Source organism: Typha latifolia, chromosome 14, assembly GCF_019914945.1.
Source record: "Typha latifolia isolate L0001 chromosome 14, TyphaL0001v2, whole genome shotgun sequence".
Taxonomy (NCBI): domain Eukaryota; kingdom Viridiplantae; phylum Streptophyta; class Magnoliopsida; order Poales; family Typhaceae; genus Typha; species Typha latifolia.
The window spans coordinates 1,831,413-1,847,031 of NC_133099.1; the positions used below are offsets into that span (position 1 = coordinate 1,831,413).

At 36.9% G+C, this 15,619-nt stretch overlaps 1 protein-coding gene across 1 annotated transcript; it reads right to left on the minus strand.

Moving 5' to 3' along the window:
* Nucleotides 1-11,999: 11,999 nt before the first annotated feature.
* LOC140801398 (protein indeterminate-domain 4, chloroplastic-like) lies at nt 12,000-15,614 on the minus strand. The gene is made up of 3 exons (XM_073156503.1): nt 14,725-15,614; nt 14,236-14,632; nt 12,000-13,361 (listed from the first exon to the last, which is right to left on the minus strand). The coding sequence occupies exons 1-3, from the start codon at nt 14,870-14,872 to the stop codon at nt 12,152-12,154; spliced, it is 1,755 nt and encodes a 584-aa protein (XP_073012604.1). The 5' UTR covers nt 14,873-15,614; the 3' UTR covers nt 12,000-12,151.
* Nucleotides 15,615-15,619: the final 5 nt, after the last annotated feature.

The window sequence follows — 15,619 nt, forward strand, 5'->3', positions numbered from 1 at the left end:
TGATTGACAACTACTTCGAAAGCGGTGTTTTTTGTAACTGTGGACATTTTGAATAATTTTAAGTTTATTTAAAAAAAATCATAAGCAAGAATAATTTATTAATTTTTTTGAGATTATAATATTTCAATCAGAATGGAAAATATAGCAACAACACTTTACTCAAGCTCTAACACTTGGCCTATATTAGATAATAAAGTATTAAGCTCGATGTCACAAAAATAAAAGTTAAAATAAAGATTGACCCTAATAGCTTCATGGGAGCAAGGAGGCTCGAGTCAACCTATAATTATGTCGATCCAATAGTTTAAGATATGATTTTGAAATAGCAATACTTGAAAGATCACCAACTCACAACAAAAAAAAACACAACCAACAACACACAAAACTATGCAACAGGGCTGAGAAAAGATTTTCTAAGCAAAAATCCCACAAAAATCACGAAGTGTGGGTCCAATCAATAGCATGGAAAGCGGGGGATAGAACACAATGATGGAGCATGGCACAACAAAGACGAGGAAGAAGGAGTTATTAAATAATCGACAAGCTACAATGCAGAGGGGAGGGCAGACCAAGTCCAAATCAAAACTCAAGTTGAGATCCGACTAGGCATATCAACTGTAAGACCAAGGTGGCATGACAATATGTAGGAATGAAAAGGGCGAAGGAGCCGTGACTATGGCATCAATGACCTTAGCAGTAACGGCCTTGACCAATGCAAACGATGAAGAGATAATGGTAAAGAGAGGGAGAATCCTCAACAGTATAGGAGAGGGGAATCCTCAACAGTAGAGGATCCCTCCTAATCAATAGTAGAGATAAGGGAAAGAAGAAATGAGAGTATAGGAGAGGGGAATCCTCAATAGTAGAGGATCCCTCCTAATCAAAGGGCTAGGGGAGGGGAGAGGGAGGAGACCGCCAACGGAAAAAACCTTTGGTTGAGAGTAAGGGGTGTAAACAAGCTGAGGTTGAGCGAGGCGCTTCGGCTCAGACTCGGCTCGAAATTAATTTCGAGCCTTAGAATTGACTTCAGGCTCGACTCGGCTCAACTTGAGGCAAGCCCGTGCCGAGCTCGAGCCTGAAATAAGCCTATTATCAAGCTTCATTCAAGACGAGTAGAATCAAGCCGGACCGAGCCAGATCGAGCCCAAGCCAAGCCATGGCTCCTCTCCCTCCTCAAACCCTCGCCTTCTTCTCCTCCTCGCTCTTTCCTCTCAGAGCCGCATCCTTCCACCTTCGACTCCAACCTCCTCCTGCCCTCCACTCCAAGATCGCCTGCCTCGCAGACTACCGCCCACCTCACTCGGTAATCACCAATACCTCATTCGTCATTTTCTCTCAAAACCTTCTCTTTCTCACTCCTATCTCTTTTTCTCTCTCTTCTTAGTGTGTCTCTAGCTTCAAATCCTTCGTCATCGAGGACCATCTCGGCGAGCAATGGATCTAGCTTAAGTCCAAGCATCAAGGTCGACACCACCATGTTCAACAGTGCTGCCCCAGTTCCAAAAGCGCTGTTGTTCAAGAAGGTGGAGGCTTACGAGAAGGGGCTCCGACTCCATATAAGCCTCATCGTCGAGATGCCGAAAAGCGAGGAGAGTGATTAAGTTCTCGAGTTCATCTGCTCTGCATGGCCTGATTGGCTTGTATGGGGCACCGCGACAGCTTGAGGAGGATGAGCATCAAAGGAGGAGGAGAAGGTAGGGATGTGGAATTAGGGTTTTCTCACAATTTTTATACCGACCCTATTGAGCTGAGTCGACTCTAGCTTAGGCTCAGCTCGATATTAATTTCGAGCCGGTCGGGCTCACCTCATCTCTAATCGAGCCGAGCCGAACTCAAGCTTCAGCCTAGCCGAGCCATAGCCGCTCGTTTATTTTGATAGCCCTAGTTGAGAGGGTAGGAAGGTAAATTCTTCTTCTTCTTTTTTCTTCGAACCCTAGTAGAGTTCGACTGAGACATCTTGCTTAACGTGGTCCGGAATGAATTTAGGTTGCTATTAAAACTATTCACCAGTCTTATGATCACTAAAATGCTAACAAGAAGGACAAGATGTTGCTGCCACTAAGTATCTCAAAGAAAAGAAACTAATAACTACTTGCAAAATTCGCAATTAGTTAAGCTCTTATGAGGTGCGCCTCCTCAGTCATGTTATTGTCTTGAGGCCCATTCTTTGTCACCTGTTGGTGTAATGGATCTCGCAAGAAGTCTCAGAGTAGCACTTCAATCAATCTAAATTTGTCTCCGGGGTTCCACTTTGAAAAGCTCTTGATGTCTACTGCTAGTCTAATTTTTCAAGGCATGTTACACGACTTGTGTCAAGTTTTTCCTTCCATAACATTGAAAAAAAAATGTCACGTAGAATATGACGGGTGTGAAGGGCTCAAACTCGTATTAGAATTAGAGGCACTCATAATCTCTTCCAATGGCTGAGGACTCTCGGACATTAATTACGATTGAAAAAGGACGATGAATAAGAATCTTATGGTCTACTTTGATTCAAATCCTAATTTCATTCAAAAGTAATATTCAAACTCGACTCCGAGTCAGTGGGGCGAATGCGATTCATGCTCATCAACCAAAAGTACGTCATTCATGCTGTGATGTCTCACGCTTCTTCTTCTTTCTTTTTTTTCTTTTTCTTTTTAAATGAATTAAAGAGGAGTTGTTATATCTCTATTTATTTTTACTCTTTCGAAGAAATCCCGCACTAAAAAATATTCTTAGTTAAAATACTTAATTAATTATTATACTTTAAAGATTATTAAAATATTCTCGCTAATATAAAATATCTTATCTAACTTAATTTATCTAGTATAGAAATAAAATGATGCATTTTTAGTATTGGAGAAGAAAGAGTGAAAGGGAATGAAAGGTGGAGGAGAAAATAGATTGGAGGAAAAGTCACTTTTATATTTGGTCACTTCATAATCGCTTTCTTTTTGTTTTTAAGAAGTGGCAGGATTCACACTCAATCATGGATGCATCATTTATCTCATGCTTTTTATAATTAAAATACTTAATAAATTACTATTAAAATTTTTATTTAATCTCCTACTCTATGCTCGCCTATTTGTAATTTACATTTGTATTTTTAATATTTATATGTTGAGCTATGTACTCTTAGGTTATCTTAACTATACTTCTAAGATTATCAAAGTACCCTTCTCCGGTGTGTGAAATATTTTATTAAACCTAATTTGCATAACACAAAATAAAATTAAGCATTTTATGTTGTTAGAATTTTGATCAATAAAAAAGAAAAAAATCTCGCACACCCTAACAGAGATAATAAAAAAAATATAAGCATTTCAAATGCTTTAAAAGAGATTTTTTTCCGCTATCCGTCTAAACGTGTATAGTGTTAATCTAATTTAAAATATCTTTGTAAATATCTTTTCATGTATTTCATTTCCACCGTATAATTTTTAATGAGATTTCAATGTAGAGTATATGAGTACGCAAATATATTGGGCGACAATATGACACAATGATTGTGATTTATACTGTTTGATTCACACTTAAAATAATTCATGTCATATGATAAGGTAATGCGGATAAGAGGTCGCATGTGGTATGTTGTTCACCGTTGAGAACATAACACAATGATTGCGATTTATTATGTTTGATTCACACCTAAATAATTCATATTCTATGATAAGGTAATACGGATAAGAGGTCCCATGTAGTATGTTGTTCACGTTTTTTTCTTTCTATTAGTATGCAATAAATAAGTTCTTAAAAATAAAGGATCTAATAAAAAGACATCCTCATTTAACTTTAAAATATAATTTTCTATTTAATTTTATCTTTATATTTTAATTTATTTCAAAACTAAATAATGTCATTTTATATTAGCATGTTATCTTCTAGGTTTAAATAAAATATATGGGTTGAACAATAAATATCCATAAGTCAGAATGCTAATAATAATAACAGCACAACATAAAGTGTTTTAAATAAATTTCTTTATAATAAACTGATGCATTTACTTACAAAATAACTAAAATACACGGTGTTTATTAAAAACTTGCTGATTTTTTTTAATAATGAGTCTTTATATTTAAAAAAATAAGTGCCCTCTTAATATCTAGTAAGACTTTGACTAGCTACCACTTACATATAAACTTCTAACTACTTAGAAATATATTTATATTCTAGACAATAATATATATAAATTCATCTTGGTCATCAATAATATACAAGACCAAGATAAATTTCTTACCTACTCGAACTCTTCGTTCACATAACTATACTTCGTGTACAGAGAGGTTTTCTTCTCCTTCATGCACATTGACCTTCCTTTGACTTCGTAGTCAATGTTGACTATGTATAAGAGGTCATAATTTATTACCAACATGGAAAAGATTCTTCACGAGTCTCATGTCAAGCTTCTTAGAAGGGCAGCTCCAATGCCATGCCACCGTGACAAGTAGTGCTCTTAAAAAATAATAATAAATTTGTATATAAACTCATAATTTATACTTTATAATTTTAGAATTTATAAATTGAGCTATATAATTTAACGAATATCTATATAAAATATTCCGCCTTCAGATATGTTAGTTAAAATACCCTCAACTAAGTCACACTAGCGGTATTTTAGTTATTTTAGAAATAAAATATCTCTATTTAATAGAATATTTTTATAGTGTTAGTTTAAATCGAATCTAAGGTTTCATAGTACAGAGAGGTTCAAATCGAATCGAATCTAAGGTTTCATAGTTCAAAATATCTCTATTTAATAGAATATTCTTATAGTGTTATTTTTCTTTTCTTTTGTTCAAAAGAATGTGGAAAAATCTATAGACTTTTTTTTTTAAAGAATGCTATTTTGGGTTGTGAATGGGCTTAACTGGGCCAAAGCCTGGTAGTTTCTCATGGTTTCATAGTGTTGAATAAATGTGGGCATTGTTTGATTTGGGCCTTAACATGGGTCATTATAAAGTTCTCATTAGAACTCACCAAGGTGTCCAAAAATATTATCATTTAACGTAACACAACCTGGGTAAGGTTATATAGATGCCATAACAGAAGGAATATTTCTTTAGATCAATCCATTGCCAGCCAAAATACCCCTAATGTGCTCTTTTAACTTCTTCTTCTCCTCCTTTGGCTACAAATCTCCATCTAGAAAATGGATGAGAAATAAAAAGTAATTGGTTTGAATCGTCCTCTCAACTATCTCTCCTCCTTTGTTGTTTATTGGAAAATTACATCCCATTTATTAGTTCTTTACAATCGAATGGATTGGATCAAACGAATGTCTCAATTCTCTTTGATTCCATTCTCTAGAAATATTATAAATATTATAGACTGCTAAATATAAATATTTTTTTAGAAATAATTATACTTAAACTCTCTAAACTATATATCATCATTTTCTAAGTATAACACTCTTTGAACCATTTTTATTTATTTATATAGAAGTATATATAACTACTATTTTTTAGTTCAAGGAGATATATGTTGATTTTTTTTTTTTAATTTAGAGAGTTAGAAACAGTGATAATTCACGAGTTCAAGTGAAATTATCTCTGTTTTTAATATTTTATTATTATCGTGTCAAATATCAGTATATTTATAATATATTATATCTCGTAGGTTTTGCGAGAGCTTAGTTTTGCAATTTATTTGAGAGGTTAAATGCACATTAGTGAGATAATTTTTTTATTCTTTGTTAACTCACCAATTACTCTAAAAATTTAAGCTGTTATATTTGAACACTCCCTCTTATTTCTGGGCTGAATCATTTTGAACGATCCAAGAAATAGATTTAATATAAATGGGTGGAGTTTTATATTTTCAAGGAAAGTTGGGCATAATAGAATTTGAACCCATGACCTTTGGCTCTGAGACCATATTAACTCACTAATTATTCTAAAAACTTAAGTCATTAAAAAAATAATTTTTATATTTTATAATATAACACTCTCCACCCAAAAAATATATATAAAAACTCTATCGATTTATACACATTTGGCCGGTTTCAGTGGGACAAAGATGCAACCTTAGAAGTACTTATTAATCCGAATAAGACTCAATCTGTCACATTACAACTTTAAAAACTAAAAGTAACACGATATTCTAATGCAAGCTTGCTTAAAGTAATGAATACTTTTAGGCCCAGAAATCGAAAACAAATAAGACCTGGTAGCAGCTACTGCCACCCAATCCTCTATCTCTTTTTATACATATATATATATATATATATATATATATATATATATATATATATATTCTCATGGAATAATTTTTCCAACACTTGGTGACAGATGCAATCAGACAACAACGTCGCCATTGGTGGACAATTTGTTTATAGAGATGGAGACGAGAGAGAAAAGGAGGAGGAAGAAGAAGAAGGAGGAGGAGGAGGAGGAGGAGGAGGAGGAGGAGGAGGAGGAGGAGGAGATCTCTCCAGTGTATGGAGATCTCATGGCACTTCCTTCCACTTCAAGCTAAAAAGGTGGTGATCTTTTAGTATCATCTCCGACCATCTCAATCTTTTTAGGTGATTTGTTTCCTGTGGGCCCTCTAGGGGAATGAATCAATGCATCATCCATCGAGTGCTCAATGATTTCAACCATAGCATGCCATAAAGATGGCATCATGCATGAGTAATTGTTGGTTATTTCAGCCAAACTTTTGAGTCAAATTTGACATGACATTGGACTTTTTTTGTTCTCACTACTTCTTTATTCTAAGAAAGGCAACTTTATTATGTCAAAGATAGCCTAAAAATACACAGAGTATCTAAGGCTCATATTTAGTGTATCCCTATACAAAATATTTGTCAATAGAGTAGGGTCCTGAGTCAACCCAAACTGGGGAAAAAAAACTATCTTGTTTCTGCCGTCAGTTTAGTTAACCAATAAGCTGGCTGGTTAGCTTCTCTACAGCAGTATTAAAAAACACTTGAGAACAAAGAGATAAGATGTGTAAAATATAAAAATTATTGTTTTAGAACTATTTAAAGTTTTTGAGTTAATTATTTATCTAATATGATATCACACAAGTAACTCTTGAGTTTGAATCTTATTATGTTTATATGTCGTTTAAGTATAAAATCTCAACCCATTTAAATCAAACACCACTTTCTTGAGAGAGTGTTAAATATTAAAAATATTATTCTCTACAGCTTAACCTTTTAAGTCGAATAGTTACATCTTACAAAATGAAAGCTCTTGGCGGAGCAAATAATTTATTAGAAGTTTAGAAAATTTAACTTTAATAATACTAAAAGAAAATTAGCTAATTATTGTGCCAAACCATATTTTTCAATATTAAAAAAGGAGGTCGCTTAGACTTTTTTTTTATAAATATAGAGAATAAGAGGGGGTATGTCTATGTTTGTATATCCATCAAAACACTATAGTTTTTATATGAATACCAATTAAACCTACTAGTCAATAATATTTTATCCGTCTAATTATAAAGGATTAAAAAAATACTAATTCTCGTTTGTATAATTAATTTATTTTGAGTTAAGAATATCTCTATCTTTATATTTGTTCAATCACTTAGATTTTAACTCATAATTGTTCAAAATATATCCCAAAGAGTATTCACGTAAAAACCATGATTTTTAAAATGTATACACATAGATAGGAAGATTATTGGTGTGTATAAGTAAGTAAGAAACTTTGAAGACATATATATATATATATATAAGAATGCAAATTTATCATAATTCTTATCAAAAGTCTCTAGAGCACGAGAACAGTACATTTCCTTTTTTACCCTCCTCCATAGCAAACTTCTTACGATCAACTCTCGTAATACCCAAGGGCATGCATGTAGGACTTTTTATTCATAACCCAAACCCCTCTTCTTGACCTTATCCACCCAAGACCTTGATATTTTATCCGGCAGTCTGCCTATCGATGGGCAGGTTTCTATCAGAAGATCGACACACCCCGAACGTAATACTCGGATAGAATAAGTCCACCGGATAAGTTTGGCATTGTAGCTGAAATGAGTTCCAGTTTTGGGTCACTTTCAATCGTACTCTTTTCACGTTAATTTTGGACTACTATTAATTAAATTTGTCGATGGATTGAGGTCTACATCATATTACTATTCAATGAAAGGTTTCATCTTCTTTTTTTTCTTTCTCATTAATTAGTCCATCAATTGCCTCACTCCATGAATTTCACTTTCTAGATATATATATATATAGAGAGAGAGAGAGAGAGAGATCTAAACCATATGTTTCTCTTAATAATTAGATTAACTTTTAAGAATTACGAGACGAAATAGTTGAGTTTTTAACATTATCACCGAAAAGCGATTCAGGTTCACTGCTCAAGGGGTCTCAGGTGCTCTCAGGCTGTAGTGTGGCCAAAAACGCAAATTGAGTTTTTTTACTGTAGGCTAACTATCGATAACATGCATTTGTCTGATGGTCCTAATCACACCTGTTATATTATATATATATATATATATAGGTATAATCAAGATCGTCGGATGCACATGATCGATGTGCTAACTAGTTGGTCATCATACAGAATCCCACCAGAAACATCATCTCAAATATTTTCATGTACTTATAATATATGTGTCGAAAAGTACAAATTTAGATCAGGAGTGAGTTGATCCGAAAAACATATCGAGTGAGCTATTAGATGCTAGCCAATCGCATTTGCTTTAACCCTACAACCCAGTTCTGTTCAATGTGGTAGATTGATTCTAACAAGAACCCCGAATTGAATCCCCACCAGAAAACATAATCTCAAATGTTTTCAGCTATTTATAATATATGATGTAAAAAACATGGATTTGGATTAGGAGTGGGTCGGTCGTAAAAGCATTACAAATGAGCTATCAAATGCTGGTCAATTGCACCTGCTTTTAACTCTACGCACAAGTTCTATTCACGTTAAGATTCAATAGCACCGTCAAATACGCTTTATCGACGTAGTAGGATATTAAATCCAACGGGGCCCCCGAATCGACAACCTGCATTGAATCTCTATTCAAAAAATATTAATGATACATATCTATATAGTATATATGTTGACGACACACTTACATATGCAAAATAATATCAATTTATATTAGGCATGGATCAGTCAGAAAAGCACTACTGAGCAAGCTATCAGATGCCAACCAATTGCATTTGCTTTAACCCTATGGCTCAGATCTATTCAATATGGTAGATCTCTTACGACAAGGTCCTCAGATCAACTCTGACATATCAACCCGCGACGAATTCCCTTCCGAAAAATGTTGCCAACACATATTGCCCTATATAATTTTAAAACTCACAAATTTCAAAATAAATTTAGAAAAAAATACAAGTAAACATAATTCAAAAAAGAAAGTAGAAAAGTTCCATATTTCCCTATGGATGGATGCGTAGTATGTGAAGCAAACATCCATGCATGTGCCCACATTTGACATGTCAATTGGACACATAGGATTCGCTCTCTGAGTCAATATCCTTATTATGCTTCACAGCATCAAGGCCAAGAATATTAAGACAAGACTAGAAACAAAACCCAAAGTGCCCATTAGCTCGTATAAAACGTCATCAACACAGTGTGTGTATATATATCTATAGGACTAGTTTAAGATTCACCTGCAACTATTAGTACTTTGGCATGACCTCCAGTACGACGACGTGGATAAGAGAGAATGTGTAAGCTTTACCCATTAATACTTCGTCACGACAACCTAAGATTCCCTTGATAATGGTTGATGAATAGTTTGCTGCTGCTAAGTTTCTATTCCTACTAGTGCTTCACTTATCAGAAAGTAAGAGGTTCTTATTTGTTTTGTTTTACTATGCTTCAAGTTGTCATTTTGATCATTTGTTTAATAGAAATAGATTTGAGTTGTGTAATTAATAGAATGAAATGGGTCAAAACTAAGTTCTATTTATTTATTTATTTTGAGATTTAATCAAACCTAGAATGCTGGATTCTGCAACCTTTCTCTTCACATGATCATAATTCAGTTTTGAACCTGTTGAGAAAATAGAGAGACCCAATACAAAATTTTGAAAAAAAAAACTAATTTATAGAAAGGTTATATTAATAATACTTAAAATCTCCTATTCACTCTGGCAATAATATGATGTTCTTCTAGGGACGACTGTACTAGGGAGTAATTTAGGTAATTTATTTTTTTACATTAATTAGAATATCGAGTTATGATATTTTTGAGATAATAAAAATAAAATAGATGGATCAAATAATTTAAAATTAGAGAATTTATTACGAACATTTATATGACTGGTATATTTAGTTTTTCAAATACCTCAAAAATATATTATTGTTAATTTTTTTTTAATAGTTATTACTATATAAATAAGATAAGATAATTATAAATATAAAATAATCATATAGTCTTGAATAAATGTTTTTAGATTAAGTTAAAAATAAATAAATAAGATAAGATAATTATAGATGTAAAATAATCATAATAGTCTTGAATAAACATCATCACAACTATGATCAATTAACTTAGAATATTTTAAGAGACATTAAAGAAAAATATAGAGTAATTTTCTGCAAAATTAAAATGTAGAGCGTAGATCATAAATCCCCTGATAGAACCTTTCACTTGGGTTTCCAACCCCTAACACGATATAATAACAAGAAAGCCTTGCAATATTACTTAATCATCAGAGTTAAGATATATAGTTAAAAAGAATTAAAGAATAAATAAATAAAAATCTAAGTCGCACAACATACTTGCAAGAAGTACACAAATCACGGGAAAGATTGAATCTGATCACAGTAATCGTCCAGACTCATCCTGTCCATCGTCCTTCACAAGCTCACATGCTTTTCTGCACCATTTTTATTTTTTTAACAACTGGTAAAATTAGCACATATTATTATTATTATTATTATTATTATTATTATTACTATTAAAAAGAAGAAAACAAGTAGAAATTTTAAGAACTGGAAAAGAAAGAATAATAATTATATTTCACTTCCAAGTTAAAAGAATTCGAGGGATAGGTGGGACCCAGGCGGGATAAATAGCCTAAATATAGCAAACTCGCAGGCCTTTCGTCCGCTCATTCCCTTGTCTGGGGCCAAAACAGTAATTTACCTGTGTAGATTTGTGTTAAGTGAACTTTTAACTGTTGCTATATTCGCGGGAATCCCAATACGACAAGTAACGCCACTGGAGTTGGAGGAAATTACCGGACTGACATCACCCTTCCTGACCATCGCCAGCTCAGACTCCCTGGCGAGATTCCGAGGACAAAACAGGAACGAAAGATGCCGACAAGAAGACACGTTAAAAAGGCCAACTAACGTGCGCGGAAAACCGAATAATCCGGCGCAATTTAGCTTTTTATTTATTTATTTTAATTTTTTTAATCTTTCTTTCTTTCGGTTGGAGTTGGTGAGAGCGTTGGGTCAAACTCTTGGGTAGGAAATTAGGAATGTCTCGTGCACTTAAGAAGGAATGGAATATTAATATAGTATGGACTATGGAGTTGGCAGGGATTAAAATATAATTTTAAACATTCTTAAAGGTAATACATTAATTTTCTCTCTCTCCTTTGGAACGTATGACACATGCATGCACTTGGCTTATCTGAAAGTGCTATTTTTCATTTTAGCCCCTCATTCTCTAGAAATTTGGTAAGGTAATAATGCCAAGTGGACCCTCCTTGGGTTAAAAAGCTGACATTGGGACTGTGTGCTAAAGGTATAACATATTGTTAGTATGTAGCTTAAATATGTATAAATGTTTGTATGTGTGTGTGTGTGTGAGAGAGAGAGAGAGAGAGAGAGAGAGAGAGAGAGAGAGGAAGGCATAAGAGTACAGTGGCAGTGAACAATTGTAAAGGATGCAGAGGTGAGTATATGAATGCTGTAATACTCGTGCAGTGAGAGACAAGTGTACTACGAGTTTTGTCTCATGCATAATAACAGCTTCTACTTTTGAAACTTTGAAGGGGAGGACCAGAGAGCTGTTCATTAAATGACAGCTTTGAAACAAAGAGAGCAAGGAGAATATATGTGAGAAGAAAAGGAAGCTAGCAAAGTCCAGTCTAAGTTTTACTACTATTTAATAGAAAGGATAACAACGACTACACTTAGTCAAACATCAAGAACTAATAGTAACAACAGCAACAACTAGCACGATCATACCTCTCTCTCTCTCTCTACTAACTTCTTCTTGTTCGATCTCATTGTAGATTTCCACTTCCGAATGATCGACTCGAAGTCCCAGACTTCATCTCCGAATCCAGTGAGCTCATGTCGAGTCCATGGTGTTGTTCTCTTTGAGATATTCCACCACCTCCACCCATGCCTCTCACCATACTACCAACTCCAAGGAAATCTCTAGTTAATCTATCTCCTATGGATAAGCTTTGGTGTAATTTGCCATCATCCATGCCTCCTAATCCTTGGTTGAATCCTCCAAATGGCGCAACTCCTCCTCCAGCATTGCCACCAAACATGTTGCTATTCCCATTTGCTAGGGAATTCATGAGATCTTCAAAGTTGTTCTCGCTCTCCACTTGAGTTCTTGAGCCCTCTCCAGCTCCACCAAAGCTATTAGTCCTGAATCCAGTGGGCTTTGCAGTGCTACTACTAGAGTAAGTGCTTCCGAATCCTCTCAACAAGGAGCTCCCGCCGCCGCTCCCGCCACTTGTCGCACCCATCTGCGCAGCCTTCTGGAGCAGTGCGGTGGCCGACATTTGCGGCACCGATGTGTTGTATAGAGAATTCATGCCGCCGCCGATGTGATCACTCATGAGATTGCCCGAGAAGAGCGTCGTTGGCGACTCAGTGTTACTTCCATTGCCGCTGTTGAATTGATCAGGGATCAGCAGATGAGCGTTCTGATGGCTCCCGGGATTAGGGTGGTTGTTATTGCTGTTGTTGCTATTGCTGTTGGTGTTGTTGTTGTTGTTGTTGTTGTTCATGGTGCTTGTGCTGCTGCTGTTTGAAAAGAAGCTGAGGTTGAAGAGATTGGCGGCAGCGGCGGTAGCGGACGTCGATGATGAATTAGGGTTTGGTTGCAGCTCAGGGAGCTGCATCAATCCATGGAAAGGTTTGCTTTGAAGAAGTGACTGCTGAGACTGAGGATCATCATAGAAAGACGAGGAGTGCGTCGGCTGCTGCCCGCGGAACACAGAAGGGTTGGCGGAGGACATAAGCTGATCGAATTGCGATCCGCCGCCAGTGCCGCCAAGACGGAGGAGCTCGGTGGAAGGGTGTGTTTGATCTTGTAAAGAAGACATCTGCTGATTCACATGAGAAAGTCCTAAGCTCATGTTACCAGCTGGCCCATACAAGTGGCTTCCAATAGTGCTCATCCCAGTTGGAATTCTTGCACTCTCTTGTGCTAGGGCATCACAGAAGGCTCTATGAGTTATGAAGCTATCTCTCCTGCATCCATTTGTTAAGATAAAGAGAAGAATTTTAATTAATGAATGCAAAATATATAAAATTAAATGGAGTTGGTAGATGTCAAGATAAGCCCATTTCTAGGACTGGCAATGCAGTTAATGCACAGGGGAGAATTTTTCCTAGAAGCATGAAAGCAAGCGGCCCATCAATATCCCATCAGGTATAAGAGCAACATTCCTTCATTAAACTCCAAAACCCCATAAATTCTCCATCCTTTCCGAAGCGAGGAATGTACCCAAATCTAGTTAACTATCCCCCTTCCCTTTAACCAAATGCCAACTCCCGTAAACCCCTCATTCCCATAAACGTTACCAAATGTAAAATCCAAATATGGACATCGATCCATGGCCCCCCACTCCTCTCCCCTCCCCCCTAACCTTTGGCTACATGTCATCACGTGAATAGGAGAGAGAAAGAGTTAGAGAGAGAGAGAGAGAGGCGTTGGTTCCAAGGAGAAAGATGAGTGCCTTTTTTGAAACCTCTATGACCATGGCAGTTCAGTTCGCATATGAGCCATTCACGTGTGAGCAGTCCCTCACTCACTGCGATCGAGCTGCCAAGATATTTTTCCTTTTTTTTTGCAGAACAAACCCTAACCCTAACCCTGACCCGAACCCGAACCCTAAACCTAACCCTAACCTTAGCGCAGCCCAAGGAGGCGGCCATGTCACATGCGAGTGAGTGCCCAACCCAGCACCGCCACCACCGCCACCACAATGATCATGCATGCCCGGAAACCCACACACATGATGATGACCCAATCATGCATGCATGACGATGATGATGATGATGATGATGATGATGCACGCACGGACGGACGCATGCATGCAAAGGGATTTTTGCATTTTAGTACCTGGAGAAGAGGGTACCACAGTCACAGCGGTATTCCCTCGTGCCGCAGGTCTTGGAGTGCGCCTTCCAATCCGATTGAACCGCGTAGCGCTTGGAGCACTTGTCGCACTTCCACTTCTTCTCGCCGTGCTTCCGGCAGTAGTGCTTCTTGATCCCGGTGAGGTCTCCGAGCGCCCGGGAGGGCTCGTGGTGGACGCACGTCGGCTCCGGGCACAAATAGACCCGGCGGCGGACCTCCTTCGGGTTCTTCTGCTTCAGCTTCCACGGCAGGTTGTGGCCGCGCCGGTGGAGCTGCAGGTTTTGCTCTCGCTGGAACCCCTTGTTGCACACCTCGCAGATGAACCGGTTCGTCGCCATGAGCGTCTTCGGCGAGAGTGCTATCACCTCCGCATCCGGATCTGCGATTCCGATCATAAGCTAATTTTAATAATTCTCTGAAAATTAGGGCCTTTCTATTTTCAAAGATCTAGTTGGGTGTTTGGATACTTGCTTGGAGTTCCGGGGAGGTTTCGTTTCTTCTTCGGTGGAGCAGCGGATGAGCTCGGCGCGGAGGATGCGGATTGCGGAGGCTGCAGCGGCGGAGGTTGTTGCTGGGGGTGATTAACTTCCTCCCTGATTCCAAAGAAGGGTGTTGCCATTGACTTGATGACCTAATTAGTAGCAAAAGAACAACCCAACTGTTGTTGTTTTTTGGTTTGTGGTAAGGATCACTGACTGAGTCCAAATCAGAGCCAGAAAAAAATTCTCACTATCCAACATGAACCCATGACCTCTATCGATCCCCTTTATTTGTTCTATCTATCTATCTCTATGTATCTGTCTATCTATCTATCTATCTATCTATCTATCTTCTCTAAAATCTAAAAGACAACAAAAGCACCAAAGAGGGGGGAGGGGGGGAAGAGAGAAGGGAAGGAAGACCCCAAATCTTAGTGCACGGATGTGGATCTGAATGCCCACAAGATAGACAAAGCCCTAACAAAAGAACAAAGGGAGCTGGCAAGCCAAACAAACACTTGCACTCAAAAACAAGCAGAAGGAGATGAGTTAGAGAGAGAGAGAGAATAGAACAAACCAAACCAAAGAAGTGGAGAGGGGGAAGCCAAAAAAGAACACACAAAGATTAACAAAAGAACAAACACAAACCAATCCACAGCACCACTAGCTTCTCCTTCTCTTCCTCCTCCTCCTCTTTCTTCTTCTCCTTCTCCTTCTTCTTCTTCTTCTTCTTCTTCTCCTTCTTTTTCTTCTCCTTCTTTTTCTTTCTTCTTTCTTCTTCTCCTCTTCTTCCTTGATGTGAGATGGGGTTGTCTCTCTTTCCTAATATTCCTCAAAGTTTTCGCACCACAAATAAAAGGGAGTTTGAGAGGAATTTTGTATAAGTT